Source organism: Anolis carolinensis, chromosome 3 (genome assembly GCF_035594765.1).
Source record: "Anolis carolinensis isolate JA03-04 chromosome 3, rAnoCar3.1.pri, whole genome shotgun sequence".
NCBI classification, from domain to species: Eukaryota; Metazoa; Chordata; class Lepidosauria; order Squamata; family Dactyloidae; genus Anolis; species Anolis carolinensis.
This window is the reverse complement of record NC_085843.1, coordinates 243,315,774-243,340,323: the sequence shown is the minus strand read 5'-3', so window position 1 is coordinate 243,340,323 and position 24,550 is coordinate 243,315,774. Positions and strand designations below refer to the sequence as shown.

At 39.9% G+C, this 24,550-nt stretch overlaps 1 protein-coding gene across 1 annotated transcript; it reads left to right on the top strand.

The window, feature by feature from the left end:
• The first annotated feature begins 1,765 nt into the window (after positions 1-1,765).
• Positions 1,766-24,532, top strand: ppp1r7 (protein phosphatase 1 regulatory subunit 7). Its single transcript, XM_003218313.4, has 10 exons — positions 1,766-1,994; positions 6,564-6,686; positions 13,894-13,949; positions 15,114-15,179; positions 17,465-17,595; positions 18,864-19,026; positions 20,664-20,780; positions 21,864-21,968; positions 23,543-23,629; positions 24,136-24,532. Exons 1-10 carry the CDS (start codon positions 1,781-1,783, stop codon positions 24,310-24,312), a joined length of 1,239 nt encoding a protein of 412 aa, XP_003218361.3. The 5' UTR covers positions 1,766-1,780; the 3' UTR covers positions 24,313-24,532.
• The last annotated feature ends 18 nt before the right edge of the window (positions 24,533-24,550 follow it).

Sequence of the window (24,550 nt, the reverse complement as noted above, 5' to 3'; positions counted from 1 at the left end):
CTCGAGATTCCTAGAGAAATGTTCTCACTAGGAATTTCTTTGTCCTTCACCATGACTCTATGATCAACTTCTGGCAGAGGTTGGCCATAAAGTTGCACTAGAGGACCTACAGAGAACATTTTAATGAAATCTATGAATGATCAAATTCGAAAAATGCTGTAATAAATATTGGGTTGCTGTGAGTTTTCCAGGCTGTATGGCCATGTTACAGAACCATTATTTCCTGATGTTTCACCTGCATCTATGGCAGGCATCCTCAGAGGTTGTGAGGTCTGTTGAAAAATTATGTAAGTGGGGTTTATATATCTGTGGAATGTTGTGGGTGGAAGAAAGAACTCTTGTCTGTTGGAGACGGTGTGAATGTTTCAATTGCCACTTTGATTAGCATTGAATGGCCTTGCAGCTTCAAAATCTGGCTTTTTTCCTGCCTGGGGGAATCCTTTGTTGGAAAGTGTTAGCTGGACCTGATTGTTTCATGTCTGGAATTCCTCTGTTTTCTGAGTGATGTTCTTTATTTGCTGTTCTGATTTTAGAATTTTTAAATAGTGGTAGCCAGGTTTTGCTCATTTTCATGGTTTCCTCTTTTCTGTTGAAATTGCTTGTAGATTTCAATGGCTTCTCTGTGTAGTCTGATATGATAGGTGTTAGAGCGGTCCAGCATTTCTGAGTTCTCAAATAATATGCTGTGTCCAGGTTGGCTCATTAAGTGCTCTTCAATGCTAATCAAAGTGGCCAATAGAAACATTCACACTGGCCTCAAACAGACAAGAGTTCTTTCTTCCACTCTGAACATTCCACAGATACAGTAGAGTCTCACTTATCCAACGTAAACAGGCCGGCAGAACGTTGGATAAGCGAATATGTTGGATAATAAGGAGGGATTAAGGAAAAGCCTATTAAACATCATATTACATTATGATTTTACAAATTAAGCGCCAAAACATCATGTTATACTACAAATTTGACAGAAAAAATAGTTCAGTACTCAGTAATGCTATGTAGTAATTATTGTATTTACGAATTTAGCACCAAAATATCACAATGTATTGAAAACATTGACTACAATAATGTGTTGGATAATCCAGAACGTTGGTTAAGCGAGTGTTGGATAAGTGAGACTCTGCTGTATATAAACCTCACTTGCCTAGTTGCCAACATACTGTACCTCACAACCACTGAGGATACCTGCCATAGATGTGGGGGAAACGTCAGGAAAGAATGCTTCTGGAACATGGCCATACAGCCCGGAAAACTCATAGCAGCCCAGGCCATGAAAGCCTTCAACAACACATTGTAGTAAATATATGGCAGTGTGAACTCAGATAACCCAGTTCAAAGCAGATATTGTGGGATTTTCTGCCTTGATATTCTGGGATACAGGGCTGTGTGGAAGGGCCCTGAGAATCTTGCTCTATATGGCAATGAAAAACAACAGTATCAAAAAAAAAAACATTACAATCAAAACTGGGGAAAAAAGACCAGATGTACCCATCGGTCGCACGTACAAACCATCCAAGTACTGTATCTGGAACAGGAAGCTTCGCTAGTAGGAGCTAATGATCTTCCCATTGCATGTTGTTATTGTAATTCCCCTCCTTTATTTTATATTACACACACACACACATATGTATATTACAGTACCATATAATATATTTTTGGTGATTTAAACCCGTTCAATCTATGCAAGAGGCGACAACGCCTGGGTGCATGCAGCAGCTCCTTGCCACTGAATCCCACCTCGAGCCCTGAAATCCCTGGGAAAGAAAAACCTACATTTCCCATGGGGCTGCGGGGCTCCGCGCATGCGCTAGCACTCCCAAGGGAACCTCTGCGGCGAAGTGGAGTTCCCGATTGGCTGGAGCCCGCCCCGATGTGGTTTCCCATTGGCTGTCCGCGACGCTGGGGCCGATGCCGGAAGGAGGAGGAGGGACTGCGAAGCGTTATGGCGACGGTGGCGGCGACTGAGTCGGAGAGCGCGCAGGAGATGATGGAGGGTGAGTGCGTGAGCGGCGTGATCGGGGGTCCGGCGAGGAGCCCTGGGCGCTGGCCTGCCTCAGGGCCCTTCCACACAGCCATATAACCCAGAATATCAAGGCAGGTAATCCGCAATATCTGCTTTGAACTGGGTTATCTCAGTCCACACTGCCATATATCCCAGTTCAAAGCTCATAATGTGGGATTTTATTCAGCTGTGTGGAAGGGGCCTAAGATGGGGGCGAGGGTGCATTTGTACTGTGGAATTAATGCGAGTTTAGACCGCTTTACCCGTCATGGCTCAATGCAGCGGGATCATATGAGTTCAAGAAGGCCTTTAGGCTTGTGTTGTCGAAGGCTTTCATGACTGGAAACACTGGGTTGCTGTGAGTTTTCCGGGCTGTATGGCCATGTTCCAGAAGCATTCTCTACTGACGTTTCGCCTGAATCTATGGCAGGCATCCTCAGAGGTTGTGAGGTCTGTTGAAAACTAGGAAAGTGAGGTTTATATATCTGGAAAGTCCAGGAGCCATTTCACACAGCCCTATATCCCAGAATATCAAGGCTGAAAATCCCATAATACAGTAGTTTCGCTTATCCAATCTTCACTTATCCATCACAGTCTGCCCCCCAACCGGATCCACAGCTTTTTGTTTAGGCAGACAAGGATCACAGATTTTTTAAAATCTTCACAGGACTAAACTTTTTACGGATTTAACTTCCAACAATGTTGTTACTGTAAGTTCATTTTATTTATTTCTATCATTATTTGTAGTCAATTTTTTAATAGTCAATGTTTTTGTAGTCAATGTTTTCAATATATTGCGATGTTTTGGTGCTAAATTCGTAAATCATAGAATCATAGAATACGTAATTACATAACATTACCATGTATTGAACTGCTTTTTCTGTTGATTTGTTGTAAAACAACAATTTGTAAAATCATAACGTAATTTGAAGTTTAATATGCTTTTTGTTAATCCTTCCTTATTATCCAACATTTTTGCTTATTCAACATACTGCCGGCCGTTTATGTTGGATAAGGGAGACTCTACTGTGTCTGCTTTGAACTGGGTTATCTCAGTCTATACTCAGATAATGTGGGATATTCTGGGATATAGGGCTGTATAGAAGGGCCTCAGGTTGGAAGAAAGAACTCTTGTCTGTTTGAGGCAAGTGCGAATGTTACAGTTGATCACCTTGATTAGCATTTAGGCTTCTCTGCCAAAGAGGGCTGGTGCCTCACCAAACTACAACTCCCAACATCACATAACATTGAGCTGTGGCTGTTCATGCGGTATCAAACCGCATTAATTCTGCATTGTTGTGATGAGGCAGCTCCTATCATCACCTGCCACCATCTCTATACAAATCTGTGGCTGTGTTTTGACATAGAAGGTGCGTCTACACCAGGCATGGGCAAACTTCGGCCCTCTGGGTGTTTTGGACTTCAACTCCCACAATTCTTAACAATAGGCTTTTAGGAATTGTGGGAGTTGAAGTCCAAAACACCTGGAGGGCCCAAGTTTGCCCACTCCTGGTCTACACTGTAGAATAGATGTGGTTTGGCATCACTTCAGCTGCCAGTAACTCAGTACTATGGCATTCTGGGAGCTGGAGTTTTGCAAGGTCTTAATCAGTCCTTCTCTGCTTAAAGAGATACAGTAGTTCTCTGTGCATTAGATAGATACTCCTGTGTTTCTTCTATTTCTGCATTTCGGGTGCATCCCCACTGCAGAATTAATGCATTTTGAGACAAGTTCAGCTCTCCTGGCTCAGTGCTATGGAATCCTGGGACTTCCCATTTGGGAAGCACTTTTTGCAGAGAATGATTACTTTTATTATTATGAGTGGTGTTACCTTCCCGCCGGGGCAGTACCTTTTGATCTACTCACATTTGCATGTTTTCAAACTGCTAGCTTGGCAGAAGCAGGGGCTAACAGCAGGAGCTCACCCTGTTTCCCGGGCATCCCCCGGGCAATATCTCTGTAGACGGCCGATTCTCTCACACCAAAAGTGACTTGCAATATGTTTGCTTCTGACACAATAAAAAAGTAATTGCAATGCTTCTATTTTAAGTTATGTAATTTCATCTAAGTACTACAGTAGAGTCTCACTTATCCAACACTTGCTTATCCAACATTCTGGATTATCCAACGCATTTTTGGAGTCAATGTTTTCAATATATCGTGATATTTTGGTACTAAATTCATAAATACAGTAATTACTACATAGCATTACTGCGTATTGAACTACTTTTTCTGCCAAATGTGTTGTCTAACATGATGTTTTGGTGCTTCATTTGTAAAATCATAACCTAATTTGATGTTTAATAGGCTTTTCCTTAATGCCTCCTTATTATCCAACATATTCGCTTATCCAACATTCTGCCGGCCCATTTATGTTGGATAAGTGAGACTCTACTGTATCTTTATGTATTGTTTTAACAGTTACTTGCTGTAAGCCGCCCTAAGTCCCTTCCGGGAGGGGGCAGAATATAAATAAAACTTATTTTTATTTTATTAGTACACAGCAAACAATTTCGTATTGGATCACACTTCGGACACTTCCCAGGTGTCTAGGATTATGTGATGTATCTGTAAATAATGCATGCAGATCCGAGTAGGGTAACCTTTTGCAGCTGACTGATAGTGATTTTGTCAGCGCCGACTGTTTTTAAGTGCTGGCCAAGCTCTTTAGGCACTGCGTCCAGTGTGCCGATCACCACTGGGACTATAATTATTATTATCCTTCTCTGTTTGGTGCTTTCCCAAACTAGAATTATTATTGTTATTATTATTATTATTTTTATTTTATTTCTTACCTGCTGTAACGACAGGTTACAGCATAGATAAAAACACAGAACCATTATGTAAAACACATATTGAAACGTATTTCAACAAAATACATATCTTATAATACACAGAGTAAAGATTAAAATACAGTGAACACAAGACGCGAGTTTAAAATTTGTGACTGGGTAAAACTACAAATTGCATATTCCATAGCATTGAGACAAAGCTGCTAAAGTGCAACCAAATTGCATTAATTCTACGTTGTAGAGATGCACCCAGGGAAGATTTTTAGGAAGAAGATGTATCTGACAGCTTCTCTTGAAGTTGCACCACTCACTGCCTCCAAGAATGTCAACTTTAGCAGCTACTGACTCATAGCCAAGGCAACTCCTACCCATCTTTTATATTCCTTTGCTGCTGCTGCTTTATTTCCCATTAGTTGCTTTCCAAATTGAACTTTCTACCAGGCTTGGGCAAACTTGGGCCTTCTGGGTGTTAGGAATTGTGGGATTTGAAATCCAAAACACCCAGAGGGCCCAAGTTTGCCCATGCTTCGGCTAGCCCTATCTTCAGCCTTTGCCTGCTGAGATTTACCTTGAAAAGGGACTAGTGGGATGCTTTATTACAGGGCAGTGTTGAGACTAAAACCCAAAAGTTTAGTTATATAATCTTTTCTAATGTGATAGAATTTCACTGAGTTTGAAGAAGCCTGGTAATTGTGCTTTTATTTACTAAATTTATCTTCTGTCCTTTGTCCAAGAATGTCATTTTCACAGTACAGTAGGCCCTTGGTACCTGCTGGCATTTGATTCAAGGTTCTCTCATGGGATCCAGAATTTGTGGATTCTCAAGTTATATACCACTATATAAATTGGCACAGTAAAATCATTAGTGTCATTTAAAATGACAAAAACAAGATTTGCTATTAGAATTTTTGGAACGAGGTATTTTCAAGACACAGGAAATTGAATTTGTGCATATGTCATTGCTCACTGTCTTTAGTTCCTGTGGGGAGAAAGGTGGGATAAAAATAAGTAAATAAATAAATTTATACAAAAAGAACATTTAAATTTGGTATGGTCCATGATGAGGTATTTTTACCTGTGTAGATGTGTACTTTAGCACACAGTAGATTGTGAATACAGCATATATGAGCCCAGTTAACAGAACTGCTTTTTGGCTGCATGAAACATGTCTGCAAACATGTTTGCTGTTATGTATGTAATAAATTCCTTCTTGGCACATAGGATTGCTTACATATTTGAATATGAAACTTGTGTTTTTAGTATTGCAAAATGATAGACCATGAAAAATGAATGAATCTCATGACTTTGAACGCAAGAGGCCAGAGACTCTGGTACTACAACCTATCAAGAAAGTACAAATTGGCAGCATAAAGGGACTCAAGACTAAGTCACATCTCCATTTATTAAGCAAAGATGCAACAAGCAGATCATATGAGCTCAATGACCTCCCCATTAATTCAATTACCGCCATTTGAAATGCTTGCAAGACGTGACTTAGTTATCAATTTGGCCTTCAGAGAATTTGCAGACTAATATTTGGGCATGTTGATATGTTTAGCTTCCCAATTAGCCTTCTTACTCTTTTGATCTTGGCCCCAAGGCTATATTCTGTATATACTTCCCTGGAAGTAAACTGTTAGACTTGTGGGGCTTCCTTCTCAAGAAGCATATATAGGATCTTATTTCACACATGCTGTTTTACCTTTTGTTGGTTTGAAGTTATTTTTCCCTGAAATAAATTTAATGATGACGTTTACCTTTTACTCAGTGGACAGGAGGATCGAGTCTGAAGAGTCAGGAGATGATGAAGGAAAGAAGCAAGGGGTTTGCCTAGTATCAGACCTCAGTCAACAGAGCTTAAGGGATGAGCAGAATGGTGAAAATTCGACAGGTAAACTATTGTTCAAATAGAGGAGTCGTCTGCTGTGTCTAATGCTACTGTGGTGCTGCTTAGGACTTTTCAAAACGTCATCTCTCCAAAGTGTTAAGAGACAACTAAAGATGTTCCTTTCGGGAAGTGATTATATGGTGTTTTTTACCTCCCGTGTTATTAAATATTTGGTATCTTTTGAATTTATTTGGTTAATTGATTGCACAACTATAGTTCTATGTGGCAGGTTAGGTAGTCATTTTTCACAGGGATTGTGAGAATCAAATATATCAGCTTCGGTTAGCCCGGTTGTGGAGGTTTTGTTGTTGCTTTGGTGGGTGTTATTGTTTCCTCTCCTATCTTATATAATACCTGCAGTAGCCTCTATGTAACATGAGCTGGCAGCGTATAGTTCTTTACCTAGCAAAGGATAAACACAGTTGGAACAAAGCTAAACATAGAAGAGCTATGGATCTAAAATCAAGATGACAACTTCCAGTGGTCTTGTTCAAAAAATTTTTTTCTGAAGACTAAAGGGACACATGTTTGATCAAATCTCTCTTGTAAGTAAAGAGCCGTGTTTGGACCTGCTTTTCTATGAACAGCAAGAAAAGGCTGCATATATTAAAACAGTATTTTGATTTGACATAAAGTACATCTATAATTGCAATAAAAAACAATGTGAAAGAAATACCTTTTGTTATGCTCAGTCATCATAACATTTTAGGGCGAAATTATTGGATGTAAAGCGTAAGAAAAGTAACCACGTCCTTCTAGGGACTGATCTGTCTGAGGACCAGGAAGAAGTTGTATTATTATTATGTTTAATATGTTTATTTATACACTGCTTTTTCTCTCCACAAGGAGACTTAGCGGCTTACTCAAAGATGTACGTGAGGGAGTCCTAATTATGGTGTGACATCTACTCTGAATGCAGGGGTGGTCTGTCCACAAACCCACATTGTGCAAATGAGAGTTTGTGGAGAAAAGAGATGGCCCCATTTGTTTATCTGAAGAAGAAATGCACACAGAGGATTTGAATAGGAAAAGTAGCATCTCTGATCTTCATTTCTCCTTCCTCTCAGTCACGACTGCTTGTCCCCTTATTGTTTTCATTAAGGCATGAGTTGAAAAGAAACATTTGCTGTAATTGTGCAAGCCTTTGGAGATAGGCACGTGCTACTTATGTTCTGTTCTATGTTACTAACATTTTCAGTTCTTATAACTATGTTGTCAGAGTACAGTGCGCCCTTTGGATCCACAGGGGTTTGGTTCTGGGAGCCCACACAAATAAACATGGATGATCATATCCCTGTTTGGCAATGACATTAACATGTGTACCTTTGTTGCCATTTGGTAATATGGGATGTGATAATTCACGCTTAGTTGAATTCGCTGATCTGTGGCTCCAGAGAGCGCACTGTAGCATTTTCATGATGGGTGATATGGTTCTGATTAACCATACGCAATACAGTTCAAATTAATTAAATCTTATGTTGAGCTTTGCATACTAAATGTGGATGAACCACTGATGGGTTTTGTGAACATTCCCACACTTAAAGAGGAAGAACTTGTGAACGGTGCATAGAGTGAATTGGTCAAATGGACACTGGCACATAATATTCAAAATATAATTTTCTTGGTTATTTTATTTAACAAAACTGTTTTATTTTGATTCAGTTTCAGCATCTGCTATAGGGCAGGTACAGTACCTTTTTACCCCTTTTACATTTGCCCTCAAAATGCTATACAGTTTTCCACCAATGCTCTGTTTTAGCTAAGAAATCTGAGAGTGGATCCTTAAGAGGACTTTTAAGTCCTGTTTATTGCTGAATTTGTCAGGCAAAAACAGACTGGCAATGTATTACAGTCATCTGTCATCCAGAATTGGGGTGGGCAAAATCCTTGTGAAGAATAGCTTCTGAAGTACATCTGGGTGGTTTGACAGTTAATGGAAGAACAAAAGGAAGCAATAGAAATGAAATGCACAACATTCTGAATCCAAAGCATAAACATTTGTTAGGCATATATGATCTATGTGGGTTACATATTCCATATGTATTATACGCACTTAAATGAAACCACAATCACTGTCGGTTATTGAATAATTTACTGCTTCAAAGGAAACATTTTTTCCCAGTCCCAAACAAATTGGGGATAAGAGCGGTGCAGTGTTCCAGATAATGTTCTGTTGAAACTCCCTGTTTTCCTTGTCATTGAGGGAGATTGTTTGAGAGGGCTGTGGGACTTGGAAGTACAGTAACTGCACAATTTTAAGAAAGCTAATGTGGCACAGTGATTTGTGTACTGGACTACAACTTGAGATGGGGGTTCAAATCCTTCAATGGCATGGAAATCCACTGGATGACGTTGGGGCAAAATACACTCTCAGCCTCAGTGGAAAACAGTAGTAATCCCTTTCTAAACAAATCTTGCCAAGAAACCTTCATGATATTGTCGCTATATGTCAGAAATGGCTTGAAGGCACATGACAACAAAATCAGCAAAAACCAGGCTTACCAACAGAAGCTTTGGTTGAAATGCCAAGCTAAGTAAATGTCATTTCCAACATATCGCATAAAGATTTCTTGCTCCTTAGTTATTTTTCAGCAGATTTTTGTTATTTGATAGCAGTGAAGGAGAACAGTGAGAATCTTAAGATTCACTGTATATGTGAAGATTTCTGTGACTGATACACCCTCCAGTTAAATATTTTGAATGGTTTAACAATAGTGGTGTTATGGTCTGTCATGAAGACAGAAAATTAGTTTATTAGATTAGATTCCACACAAGGATTACAAAAGTCTGTAATTCAGGCTTGTCTTCCAAAATTGTATAACTCCTTGGGCTTATTCAGAAGCATATTTAGAAAAATGACATTTCCCTGTCGACTTGTTTGCCATCCTGAAACAATCTCTTCAGTGAGGGCTCTTTTGAACAACACGATCGTTCTCAAAAATGGGAGCAGGTGAGCTCAGTTGGGACGTAATGGGAGCAGACTTGCTCTGATTTTCACAGGAGTTTCATGAACAAATTGCTGGGACAAGAGATGGATGACACCAGCAATTGAAGCAGCTGAAACAAGCTTTCCTAATGTATTTTTAATGACAAGATATCCTACGATTATGCAGAGAATTGGTGTTAAATTAATTATCAATGCCTCTGTTGTTGTTGGTTTCCTTATCCTGGCCTAAGGGTTTATAATCTTGCTGTAGGTTCAGTGCAGCAGCTGGGTTGGTCCCCCCCCCCCCCAAAAAAAAATGGTTGGGCTCAAGATTTGCAGCATATATTTCATCTCCTCCGTTAGCCTCCTAACAATTTAGATTCCCTGTTTGTGTTTTGCCTGAATGCCTCTACCTGCAGAGCTCACAAAAAGAACAATGGCAAAATTGTCCGCTGACTTCCCACCAGATTGATTGTGAATGTATCCTACAGTCAAATTAGCAAAGTAGGCAGGTGGCTGCTTTGTACACATTTGCAGTATTAATTAAATGGTGACCTTTTCACAGCAAGTCTCATCTACAGGTTTGCAGCCTGGAGTTGGTATGCCATCCTATTCCCTACCCAGTGCAAAAAAAAAAAAAAAGACTTTGTTTTGATTAGATATGTGTGGATTGATGGTTTAGTTGACTGAAAATTGTCATGAGAAATATCATTTACTTGGTCCATTACCTACATATATAAACAGAATATATTATCATTAGGGAAAGTGCTTGTCGGATAGTAGGAAAGCATGTGGAAATTTTGAGCATAAAATTCAAAACTTGCCACCATTCCGAATCAGAATGGTGGCAAGTACTAGCCCATATGGTCCTTCCCAGTTTTGCCCCACTTTCATTCCTTTGGCCTAGGGTCGTTTCTTATCTCCCTGTGTGCGTGTTATTCAAAAATTGCCCACATTACTAGAAAAGCATGCCAAAATGCAGGCTTGGGGTTTATTTTGCCTCCCACCCTATAAAACCAGCCAGAAATAAAGCTGAATCAACAGTGGCATTTTTTCACTTCTGCTCAGCCTGCTTTCCTAATTATAACAATATTAATAATATTAATAACAATAATAATGTTCAAAATGACTTTTCCGTAATCTAGCATGAATAGAATACGAATTAACCATCAACCAGAGCAGAACACAGGGAACCAATAAAACCCCATGATAGGCTTACCATACGGCCACAATAAGTCAGAAATAACTTGAGTGCAAATGACAGCAAAGCAAAACAAGCCAATTAAAAATAAGTGTTCCAGAGATACCTGAAGGATAATGATGATGGTACTATAAGGACTTCTTTGAGAAAAATATTCCAAAAAGAGGTACCACAGGAGGAAAGGCACAGTCTCTGATCACCACACTCTATTCCTTCAAAGGCAGTGAGATGAGAGAATGCCTTCCAGGGTATTTCTGAATTGCTGTGCCAAATAAAGGCAGAAAAAGCATATGGGAATATGAACTAAAAGACTGAGGTACTCTCATAATATATAGAGTTTGAGTACTCTCTTTCCTGATCCCAAAACTTAAAGAGTATGCCTTCTTTCCTCTTCGCACTTAGTTGTATTTCATGACAGTTTCTTGACTAGCTTCTGCTTATTTCTGCATTGGTTCATGGCACTCTGTGGCTGAAGAGTGATCAATCATCTTTGTGCTGCCTGCCCCCTCTGCTTAATGTGAGATGTCTTTGGTTTCTAAGTATTTACGTTGAATGGGCATAAGAGCGCATATTTATTTATCTATCATGTGAGAAGTGAATTGAGGATACAGTTATAATGCATTTAATAACACAATCAAAGTTAAAAACTTGGCATTATACTAGATTTTCTTTGACCAGTAGTTGGCCACTTGGAGTGCCTCTGGTGTCACTGTGAGAAGGTTCTCCATAGTGCATGTGGCAGGGCTCAGGCTGCATTGCAGTAGGTGGTCTGTGGTTTGCTGTTCTCCACACTCGCATGTCGTGGACTACACTTTGTAGCCCCATTTCCTAAGATTGGCTCTGCATTTCGTGGTACCAGAGCACAGTCTGTTCAGCGCCTTCCAAGTTGCCCAGTCTTCTGTGTGCCCAGGGGGTTGTTTCTTATCTGGTATCAGCCATTGATTGAGGTTCTGGGTTTTAGCCTGCCACTTTTGGCCTTTTGTTTGCTGAGATGTTCCTGCGAGTATCTCTGTGGATCTTAGAAAGCTGTTTCTTGATTTAAGGAGTTGGCATGCTGGCTGATATCCGAACAAAGGGTGGGCCGGAGATGTCAATGCCTTGGTCCTTTCATTACAGGTTGCTATTTCCCAATGGATGTCAGGTAGTGCCATACCTGCTAATTTCTCCATCAGTATAGGGCATAGACATCCTGTGATAATGTGACATGTCTCATTAAGGGCCACATCCACTGTTTTAACATGGTGAGATGTATTCCACACTGGGCATGCGTGTTCAGCAGCAGAATAGCAAAGGGCAATGTCTTCACTGTATCTGGTTGTGATCCCCAGGCTGTGCCAGTCCACTTTCATATGATATTATTTCTAGCACCCACTTTTTGCTTGATATTCAAGCAGTACTTCTTATAGTCCAGAGCATAGTCCAGGGTAACTCCCAGGTATTTTGGTGTGCTGCAATGCTCCAGTGGGATAAAAGTGCTTGATGTCAGGCGATTCTGGGCCATTTAGTGGGACGGGTGAGTCTTGAGCCCATACTGTCCTCTCCTTCCTTCCGGCCTCAAAAGTAGATGTCCCACACAGCTGCATCAGAAGAAAAGAGAGGAAACACGCATGGAAGGGGTTCAGAAAGTGCATCTAAACTAGTTGCATTTCATGTAAGAAAGATGTTCCAGATGCTTTTTCCACCAGGCAAAACATTGCTGATTCTCCAAAGAGCATTGTTACCACACCTCTTAGGCTGGATTTACACTGCTCAATATATCCTAGGATCTGATCCCAGATTATCTGCTTTGAACTAGATTATATGAGACTACACTGCCAGATAATCTGGGATCAGCAGATAATCTGGGATCAGATCCTGGGATATAGGGCAGTGTAGATCCAGCCTTAGTTTGATTGCCAGCAATATGTGTCTCACCTTACTCATAAGATTGTTCAGTATAATAAAAGCCAGCTTCATCAACTCAGGCCATTATTATAGAATTCCTATCCGTTGAATCATTATTATATAATCCTTTTGCTCCCTTTTCAACTGGAAGGACTACAGTTGCAGAGCTTCTAAAGCAAGAAAGACAGCTCTCTGTCTCAAGAAACATATGGGATGCATGTGTTGTGAAAGATGACAACAGTAGAATGGGGGAGAAGAAAGTGGCACAGACGTGGAATGTGAGCCGATGTGATTTTTTGGATGCATTATGTGGTTGAGGATTCAGAGTGAAGCCAAACAATCTGAGGGTCAAAGAATACTGAGGGAGAGAGATGGCCATAGTTTAGCAAGGTAATGTTGCGTCGTTTAAGAGAACAGGCATTCCAGTAAAAAGTGTATGATAATGAATTCTTCAGTGCAAATCCTGAGTGCTGTTTCCATGGGTTGCTCAGTAATACATGAGGGAAAGAATCTACCCACCTTTCAAATGGAGAGCAAGCTTGAATTATTCAACACAAATCTCTGAGGTCCACCTCCACTCACACTCTGGCAGGAATAATCCATGTTTTAACTTCAAAGCAGTATATTTTTTTCAAATTTCTGGTACCACTTAGCTCATTCAGTGCAAGGCATAATGCAGTCTAATAAAAATATGATAGCAAGATGGCTTACGTGTGTATGTACCCTGTTTTTCAGTGAATAGGAGTGTGGGTAAAATATATAGTATGAATTTGTTAATTGGTGAGCCATATTATCCAAAAGAAATAAGCAGTGACTTCACTGTGGAAGCCTGAGAAGTGCACAAGGAACCCAATGTTTCTGCTAACAGTTTACAAACCAAAGTGTTTGTAGTGATTGGCCTACTTTAAAGCAATGAAAGACCATGTTACTAATGTGCATATTTTCCAGGGGTGTTTTGGTGTGTTTTGCTTGTGTTATAAGCTATAGCCATTTCTACCTAGATGAATGACAGTTATTTTGTTTTCTAAGCCAGCCTTAGAAGGACTAAGGTGAACTTTGTACAACTGCTGTCTGAACACATTAGATGTTCGCCTGTCTCCTTAAAGCATGCTTTCGTTTGTGGGAGAGCTGACTTTGCAAATGTGCTTTCAAGTGATGAGCTGCAAGAATTTACACATGGTGCATTTCCTCTGTTGCAGTGGACAGAGAGACACCAGTGGACATGGAGACAATTAACCTGGATCCAGAAGCAGAGGTAATATAGGTTTACCTTTACTAACAGTATTTGGGAAGAACACACAGCTCTAGGTACAAATCACTATACCTTGCATCACTGAACATTGCACCCGGTGTTACTGAACGTCCTAATTTTCCCTTTTTTAAAAAATGAAGCTTCACTGTAAGTAGGATATGGAGAATAATTTGTATGAAAGAAGCTGGCTTATAACAATAGAGTAGTGTATTCCAAAGATAGAAAATAGATTTTATTTATCATTGTTTCTGAAGGGTGTATTTCCTCTTAGAAGATCCTCACTGTCAAAATGTTTATAATCCAGTGTTACAGAGGAAAACCCTAATTAGTTTGTAAGTCAAGCAGCTCCACTTGAAGAGTCTGTCTACAAATGAACCTAAAAGGAAATTTCCAGATGGCAAGCAAATAGAAGGCACTCTACAGCTACTCCATCTGCTTAATGGATTTCTCACCTATTAAAAAAGCGAGAAAAAGTAGTAGAAAAGAAGGAGAGCTTGCCAGTGGAATCATCCCCCAGAAAATTCATCAATTCATGCTAAAAAAACTTAAAGGACTTAAATTCCCTGCCCTCTGTGTGTGTGTATCATACTTCTAGAAACTGAAAAGCAACATGCATAATTTTTCAAGCGTGGCCAGATATTCAGACTTTTACAAAGGATTGCCTGCTTGTTGTAGAAACTAGTTATGTGCACGGTTTGTAGTCTTGTCCCTGCAATGTCACCAGATCATCCCTTTTCCTTGCATAAAGCAGTGCCCAGTGTACTTTAAAAACATTTATTATGGCTACTTGCCATAGTTTTCTAAAATGGCTGACTAGTGTAAATTAAATAACATCAGCATATGTGTGGCATTTTCAAAACTGGAAGCAGGAAGAAAGGCAGATGGTTTATGTGTAATGCTCAGATACGAAAAGAAGCAGATATCAGCAAAATAAGAGAGGATGCCTTAGAGAAGTGATCATAAAGCTGGAGAACGTGGGTGCTGTGTAGCAAGTTGGGTAGAAGTACAGATTTGCTTTGATCTAAACTGGTTGTGTCCACAAATATGAGCTCTTTTGCATACATTCGCTATACAGTATGTTTTAGAAGAGCTCTTTTCATTTATTTGCCTTAAAAGTAATACTGAAATCAGCCCCTGCAAAATGGCTAAGGCTTGTCTGTCTTTCAGGATGTTGATCTGAATCATTTCCGAATTGGCAAGATTGAGGGGTTCGAAGTGCTGAAGAAAGTGAAGGTGAGCAAGTCTCTGAAAGAGTGCTGTCTCATTGAGCCAGGACAACTACACAATTTCTGCATAAACATGTCTGTGTCCAGTGGCCCTTGGTCTGTACTATAACTAGAGGAATGTAGCATAGTGGTGCAGTCTGTTCAGTTCTGGAACCGTGTAAGAAGTAGTGGGACATATGAGGAGAAGAGAGGGTGCAACTGAGGATATCAAGAGGGATAGTATGACATACATTCAGCACTGGGGTTAGTACAGACATGAGCAAACTTTGACCCTCAAGGTGTTTTGGACTTCAACTCCCATAATTCCTAACAGCTGGCAGGAATTTGCCCATGGCTGGGTTAGTGGCACAGGACTCCCATGAAAGTGGAAAAATCATGAATAAAATGCTATTTTTTACCTGAGAGAAAACCTCTAGAAATCACTAGATCATCTAGCATGACTCTGTAACAAACCTGCACAACCTGTGGCCCTCCAGGTGACTTGGATGTCAGCTCCCAGAATTCATTACCATTGGATAAGCTGGCCAGAGCTTTTGGGAGTTAGAGGCCCAAATAACGGGAAGACCACAGGTTGTGCACCACTGTTCTGTGGTCAACTTCTACTAGATCAGTGGTTCTCAACCTGTGAGTCCCCAGATGTTTTGGCCTTCAACTAGCAGAAATCCTAACAGCTGGTAGACTAGCTGGGATTTCTGGAAGTTGTAGACCAAAACACCTGTGGACCCATAGGTTGAGAACCACTGTGCTAGATGTTGACCATTGCACCAGATGAGCTAGATTCCTAGAGAATATTTAACCAAATCCACAAAAGTCAAACATGCACATCTGGAGGGCTGACTATATTTCACTGAAAACCAAATTACGAGGGTTATCCACAAAGTAGGTTACGTTTTAGAATTAAAAATCCCCGTGCTATTGCAATGCTGAAACACAGCCAGGCTGAACAAGGAAGAGGCGCGGGCTTACCAAAGAAGGCCTGCTGGGCCTGGCTGCTGAGCAAGCTCCGAAAAGCAGCCTGGAGGAGAGCGGCGTAGGCTCCCGAGGAGAAGCAGCCAGGATCGGCCAGGGCTTGCAAGCGTTTGCAAGCCCTGGCTGATTGCAAGCCTTGGCTGATCCTGGCTGCTTCTCCTCGGGAGCCTACACCACTCTCCTCCAGGCTGCTTTCCGGAGCTTGTTCAGCAGCCAGGCCTAGCAGACCTTCTTTTTCCTTGAGCCGGCAGGAAGGGAAGGGAAGCCATAATGTTTTGATTCTCTCTTGAGATCTCCTTGCAAAAGAAGTGAGAGCGGGGTTCTTCCTTGCTTGCTTTTGCTCCTCTCTTCCTGGTGCATTCATTGTTCAGCCTGACTGTGTTTCAGCATTGCAATAGCATGGGGATTTTGCTGTTTCATGGGGACGCCCGGCCCCACGCGGCAGATCTCACACTGTTGAGGATGCAAACGGCAGAATTTGGTGGGGAAGGAGTTGCAAAACTCATTCATCACTATGATAAGTGCCTAGATTTGAATGGCGACTATGTTGAGAAGTGGTATTTGGATGTGGCTTTCAACTGCATATGGTAAATGTTTTCGCCTATACTTTGTTCATTTTTAATTCCAAAACGTAACCTACTTTGTGGATAGCCCTCGTATATGCAGTCCTGGAAACACATGATTTTGGTATGTTTGAAAAAATCCAATTACAATTTAAAAGCAGCCATGGAGGTATATTAGTTTGAGAGAGTAGGGTGGCTATGGGGATGTTTAATCCTCTCCCTATCCAGAATCATGTTCCCCTGTTGAAAGTAATGCTACCCCATTTCCCAAATCTACTGACAGCTTTGCTGGGGGGAAAAAAAGGAAGCAATGCGGTCATCTTTTGCAAGCAGGCCTAATAACAACTGCAGTAGGATTCCCTTCAAGAGCAATAAATACCTCTTTCCCATAGCACTAGTGCCCACACAGGTGAAAAAGAAAGCTGAGAGATCTGGTTTTCCATTTCACGTGCAAATTGTCCTCTGTCTTCTCATTTGGACAATGCAGAAGTGTGCTGTAGTTGCCATTTTGCGCTCCCTCATGGTCCTGGAACTGCTCAGTTTGAGTAACTCCAACATGTTACTGTGTTTCTTTCTGGTGGAGATGCAGAATAAGACATTTTGGCTACTATATAAAGTTACATAGTGGCAGCAGGGAGATAGATGGGAATCAAGGGAGGAAACAGTTGAAGACTGAGAAAGGGATTGTCTCCACAGAATGGTATGTACCTTCCACATCATTGTTTTCTCATTTTGTTTATCTTTTTTTCCCACCAATTAGACTCTTTGTCTCCGTCAGAATTTGATTAAGTGCATTGAGAATCTGGAACAGTTGCAAAGTCTCAAAGAGCTGGATCTCTATGACAATCAGATTCGAACGATTGAGAACTTGGATGCCCTGACAGGTCTGGAGTGAGTATCTGGACAGAAAGCAAACAAGCTATTTGAGCTGGCAGTGGCACCATACGCAGCATTCACTTAGAGCATTTTAGTGCACTGGTTTTGTGTGTATCTATCTGCATAGGAGATCTAACACTGTGCATCAGGGACAGTAAATATTTTTTATGTTGAGGATCATATTCCTTTGGGGTATGGGCAATCCCATACTTCTCTTTCTTCTTCCACCCCAACCTACCTGGCTAGGACATTGACTGATAATTTATTGTGGTTTTTGAAATTTGGTTTAGGACTCAAAACGTCTTACTGACTCCAACAGAACCTGCTGCTAAATTTGTAGACATTAAGAGTGGAGCATTTTTGTCCTCCAAATAATTTTTGAGTTCAGCTCCCACAACAGGAGACAACATGACCAGTGAAAAGGATTTCTAGGTGTTGTAGTCCAAAGCATTAGGAGGGTGAAGTGTGTTAAAGCACTGAGCTGCTGAACTTGCAGACTGAAAGGTCCCAGGTTTAAATCCCAAGAGCGAGTGAGCGCCCACTGTTAGCTCCAGCTTCTGCCAACCTAGCCATTCGAAAACTTGCCAATGTAGATCAATAGGTACCGCTCCAGCGGGAAGGTAACGGTGCTCCATGCAGTCATGCCAGCCACATGACCTTGAAGGTGTCTATGGACAATGCCGGCTCTTCGGCTTAGAAATGGAAATGAGCACCAACCCCCCAGAGTCAGACATGACTGGACTTAACGTCAGGGGAAACCTTTACCTTTACCTTATGTGTATTGTGATTTTTTTTATCATGTTAGAAGCTAATTGGGTTGCTTCTGGTGTGAGAGAATTGGCCATCTACAAAGACGTTGCCTAGGGGACACCCGGATGTATTACTATCCTGCTGAAAGGCTTCTCTCATTTCCCTTTGTACTGTGATATAATGGATGGATTAGTAGACCACTGAAAGCCAGGTCCAAATGCCCATTAAACCATCGTAAAGCTTCTTGGAATATCTTGGGCTTGCCTATCTCAGGCTGCTGAGCTTCATACCATGTGTCTAGCACCCCGACTTCACTGGTGAATAATAATACAAGGAAATCTTTATTTTTAACCCACCCTCTCTCCCCAAAGGGATTCAGGGCGGCTTCCAAAAGCAAAAGGCAAACATTGAATGCCATATACAGTTATTTAATTAAACATTTACACATACAGTTAAAGAAAGAAGATGGAAGACAAATATGGTGAGTGCTCTCTCATACCATTTTTATTCATGTTTCGTGTGTTTCCTCTTAGGGTCCTGGATATTTCATTTAATGTATTACGGCACATCGAAGGGCTCGATCAACTTACTCAGTTAAAGAAGCTCTTCCTTGTCAACAATAAAATCAACAAAATTGAAAACCTAAGCAATTTACAGCAATTACAAATGTTAGAGCTGGGATCTAATCGAATCAGGGTAAGTATTTATTTCCATTTGTTCGCAAATCTCCTTCCTGGGCACAGCCAGTCCTATCATAAAGAGAAGGAATACTAAGTTTTAAAGTATAGATGTGCCGGGAGGAGGTGTGTTTCAGTTCCTTTTGTAGTGAGACATTGGGAAGAGTATGCATTCATATGACATACAGTCTTCAGTTATCCTTATTTATAAGAAGGCTTATTATTCCTCCTTTAAGAAAAAATCAGAATAAATGTGTTATATTTTTAGAGGCAGGTGCATCACAATATATATTGTTGCTGCCACATGATTCTCCCAATCAGTGTGGGGAGGGACATAATAAATAATATTAATAGTAAACTTTATTTATATCTCCCAAAGGGACTTGGGGCGGCTCACAACATAAATAGTACAATAAAATACAGTATAATAAATTACATAGAGTAGGATTCAGCTCCTATGTAAAATGCCTAAATATTGAAAACTTATGGAGAAAAATATTGTGTCAGTTGTGGCTTGCCTACATTATGATGATGATGATTTATACCTCGCTTTCTTTCTCTTCAAAAGAGAGTCAAAATGGCTTACAGTAAAACCAAATTAAATCCAATTTAAAACATAAAAATGTCCAGATTGAAATAGAATTAATTATTAATTGTATTAAAAAGTAAACAGTTAACGTCCTTAAAGAGGGATTTAAAACATATGCAAAGCTAATCACATCACTCTAAAGCTAGGCTGTAGACTTATCAGCAAGAGATAGTACTTTTAGAAAGTATTTTCTTGGCAAAAACCCCAGTGATAAAAAGAAGATAAGCCAATAACTAATGGGAGATGGAACTCTTTCTCTAAAAGCTAACAATTCAGGATGAAAGGTTTGAAGCAGAAATGTAAAAGACAATACATGAGTTGACCTTTTACAAAGAAATCTCCACAAAGTAATTTTGGTAAATTGGCCTTACTACCAAGACTTTGTGGAATATAATATGATGGATTCATGTTGATACTGATCAAATGGTATGCTGTCTTCCTACCCCTCTGTGCAATTATAACTGTTTTAGAAAATTATACTGATTTCCCTTCTTGGTGATAATACTGATTTGGTCTCCTCTCCCAAAAACATTTTCTGAAGCAGCTTTATCTCATTGTACCAGCTCTGCATGGATTTCCTAGGTGCTTAAATATTAAAGCATCGTATTCCATTAAGGGAAAACAGCATGCTCCAGATTAGCTGCCCTAAGGATTCTGTTTTCTTAAGGATCTTAACAAAACCTTTTATAATGTGGTGAGACTTCAAGTGGGAGGACAATGACAAGATCTCAAACCTGAAAGTTGGGGAAGGCCTTTCCTGCTGTTTGGCTACATACTCTGTTCATGGAGTGTTTGTTTTGCTAGTGCAGACAAGAAATAGGTAGCCTTACATAACATGAGACATAATTTCATGAACATGATGAGTACCCATGGTACATTGCCTCAGGGCCCTTGCTGGGCTGAGAAGTGAGAAATTCCTCCAGTAATGCCCAAAACCATTGTAAAGAAGTGACTGAGGCCATTTGGGTTTGTTGTTTTTTGTTTGTTTATTTATACCCCATTGTTTCTCTCCACGAGGCTGGGCTTCAGTCCAAGTTAGTGACATGTTTTCTCTGGTCATTTTACAGGAAATTCAAAATATTGATGCTTTGACTAACCTGGACAGCCTGTTTCTTGGGAAGAACAAAATCACCAAGCTGCAGAACCTTGATGCATTAACAAACCTGACAGTACTCAGTATACAGGTACCTTGACATGCTGTTTTCTTTACCAACGAGAACATCATTCAGCCTTTTGTCTCTTCATTTTGTTACCTTTGCAAGCAATGACAGCTTATGCTATTGCAAACTGCTTTTCCAAATATTCTGATAATTTCAAGCTTCTGGTTCAAAATTAAAGAAAATAACTGTAGTTCAGAGTACTAGTCTGTGGCCGTTCCCCCTTACCCATACCTTCCTCAAAATAGTGAATTTATTGGCATCTTCTGTCTTTTGGGAATGAAAAAACTTCTCCTATAGTTTACTGAACATTGCCTTATTCAACTATATTCAAACAATTGATAATCGTTAAATCCTCTTAATTTGAATAGGCCTAGGGAATGAGGCCACCCTGATTCAAAAAGTGATCTCAGGATTTTATTGGTCATATTTTATTGTAATTTCTCCATTGACATATTCTGTGCACTTACTGCTCCTGTTGTGCATGAATTCCAGCTTGGTGTGATGGTTAGGGAAACACAGATCACTGTAAAAGACACTAGGTTTTGTGTGGTTGCTATAAAGTTAAGGAAACAAGGAGTGAAAGATCCTACTGAATAATGTTCCTGGTTATACATTACAGTTACTGTACTGTTTTATTCGTATGTGCCAAGTAAATCCCATGTTCTAGACATGGTGTGGGTGTGCTGTAAATACGTTTATTTTATTGTTCTGGTCTGTAACTGAAATAAACCAATTCATTCATAAGGTGTAGAAATCTTACACAAAGTAGCATTGTCTACTTCAGTAGAATCACAGTACTGTCTAATGGAAAGAGAATATTGTATTTCGCACTGTTGGAACTAAAGTGAAAATACTTGTTCTGATTTAAGCTACTGTTTAATGTACAGAGGAAGATTGAAGGCATGACAATCGATCCCAACATCCATGAGTATCAGATCTAAGCTGTAACATACATGATCCAAAGAACATACATGTCTTAATGTGGCTTTGTGAGGTTCTGGGATGACATAAACATGAATCTTGCATGTATTTGCCCAGTAAGTTTATCTTATGTTTTACTAAAGTTGTATTCTGTCATTTTAACTTGGTTTTCTATTACTCCTCTAGAGCAATCGATTGACTAAGATTGAAGGACTGCAAAATCTGGTGAACCTGCGAGAGCTATATCTGAGCCATAATGGCATAGAAGTCATTGAGGGACTGGAAAACAATGTGAGATGCTATTTTCCCCTTAATTAGTTACGTAGCACAGTCCTTACAGAGAACTGGAAAAGTTTTCCCAGCTTGACGTGGATGATTTTGCTTGTAATTTGAATAAAACAGATAATACAATGATCTTGATGGGAGTGACAAAAACCTTTAGATTTATATAGCACAAGAAAAACTTTTGAAATAAAATATAAGTGGACATTTTCCTGTCTCAGAAGGCTTAAAATCTAGAAGGGGACAGAAATGGAGACCAGGTCAACCTTAATAAATTCGTGGAAAGATACAACCCACTTAAACCAATGTATGTTGTACTAAATAAAAATCATAAGGTCAAAGAACACTTGCAACATAGAACAAAACTCATAAAAATAAAAACCAAACACATTTTATTACCAATGCTTAACACATAAAAGTTGCACCTCTCCATAGAATGGCTGTATGACTTCTTGTCCTTGCTGTTAGGATTGGCCTGCTAGTTAAGTTGGTTGCCAGCTAAAAACGTCAGGCTGTCTTCCAAACTCAGATGCCAATCAAAGTATGTTTAATATTAGGAGCGCAACAGGTTATGAAAGATATATTGGACATAACCTATTGGAAATAACTGCACCCAGTCTCTGGGCACATATCCCATTGGAAATAAATGGCAATCATAACCTTATAGAAAAGGGAAAATGATGTCCTATCAGTTTGGCAAATGCAAATCTCCATGAACATGTGGAGTCCACCTTTTGAAAACCACTAAGCAAGAAAAGCATGACCTTGTTAGAAGTCAGCCTTTTGAACAAGTGATATTCATAAGCATTCATGTAATGGCACACAGATAACTCAGCTGTTAAACTGAAGAACCATGTCTTTGAACTGCCGAGAACAAAGACATGCCACTACAAAAATATATTGGTTAGCAGAGGATGGTTGTTTCTTTGAAGTTGAAGTTGCAGTTTGCAGTTTGTAATTGCCCAAAAGATATACACTCCATTGAAACCTCTTAGTTTAAAACATGCACTAAAAGATTTTTTAAAAAGTCTTCTTTGAAAAATAACATATCTTGCTTACTCATAAATATCTTGTATTAATTCACCATACAGGCACATTTCTTATTAAAGTTCAGCTATAGATAGGATGTAGTTCTGTGTGTTGACTACACAGGGTATCATTCTTAATCAACAGTGCATAGTCTTTAGGAATAGTTGTACTCACTGAAGTCCATAAGTCATACTTCTCTTCTGAAGTCCAAACAGCAACATGCATCCACCTATACTGAAGTGTTAAGCAGACACAACCACCTCCACTGAGGTGGTAAGCAGACACAAAATGGTATCCTGAATCTGAACATACTCAGTACAGTCACACCAAAGAGGTAGTCAGACTGGCAAATCAACATACACATAAAATACAGGTTAACAAATATTATACATTAACAAATGAATAGTGAAAGGCTTGGGAGGTTGCTATTTCCAACAGGATGTATGACTAGATATTTTGCCACATGTCTTTTGCAAATAACATTTGATTCAAGAATACAAAATATGCAAGACAATAAAAACTGAAACTAATTTTTTTCTTTTTTCCTGTCTTAGAATAAACTTACAATGGTGGACATTGCAGCGAACAGGATCAAAAAGATTGAAAATATCTCCCACCTAACAGAACTCCAGGAATTTTGGGTAAGTCTGAAACTATCAGTCAGATTGGTTGAGTGTGTTTATGGAGCAGCAGAATACCAGCTTAGACACTTGCATTTTTATCTAGTCTCCCCAGTGTTGCTGCGTGCAAGAGGGTATCCAACCCTATGGAGTTTGTCTCAAGTTGTCCTTAATTGGTCAGAAAATGGAAGCACCAGAAAAGCATCTTACATACTTACTCTCTGCCATTATCGCACTCTCTTATTTAAGTTGAATTTGCTTTAAATAATTTTGTATTGCCTTTGAATTGAAACTTCTCTGTAGCAAGGCCTTTTATCTCTGGCATATCTCTTCCCACTTCCTATTTCCCTGTGCCTCAGCTGTCTCCTCTTCTGTCATCCTTTCCTCACAATAGTTTGTCTACAGCCCCATCTCAGAGGTTCCTGGGAGCTGTAACTGTCACTGATATTAAACATGTTGCATTGTCTGTTTCTAAATAGCTAACTTAGTTAAAAACTTTGTTTTTATTTTATACGTATGTCCTCCAGATGAACGACAACCTCATTGAGAGTTGGAGTGATTTGGATGAGCTGAAAGCAGCTAAGAACTTGGAAACAGTCTACCTAGAGCGAAACCCTCTCCAAAAAGATCCCCAGTATCGACGCAAAATCATGTTGGCCCTTCCGTCCGTCCGGCAGATAGACGCCACTTTTGTCCGGTTCTGAATCATCTCCAAATCCCTCTCTTCCTCCCTTGCCTTCCTTCCTCTCAGAGTGTCACAGCTGGAATTTTTATCCACACTGCACCCTCTGTCTTCAGCCCATTGACACTTAACAGATCAAATGGCCAATCAAGAGCACTGGTAGTAGATCTTGAATATAATGCACACTCTTGTTGTTTTGGAATATTACTATTATTATTATTATTAAATCTTAATGTATGAGATTCCATGGTCATAAAGAT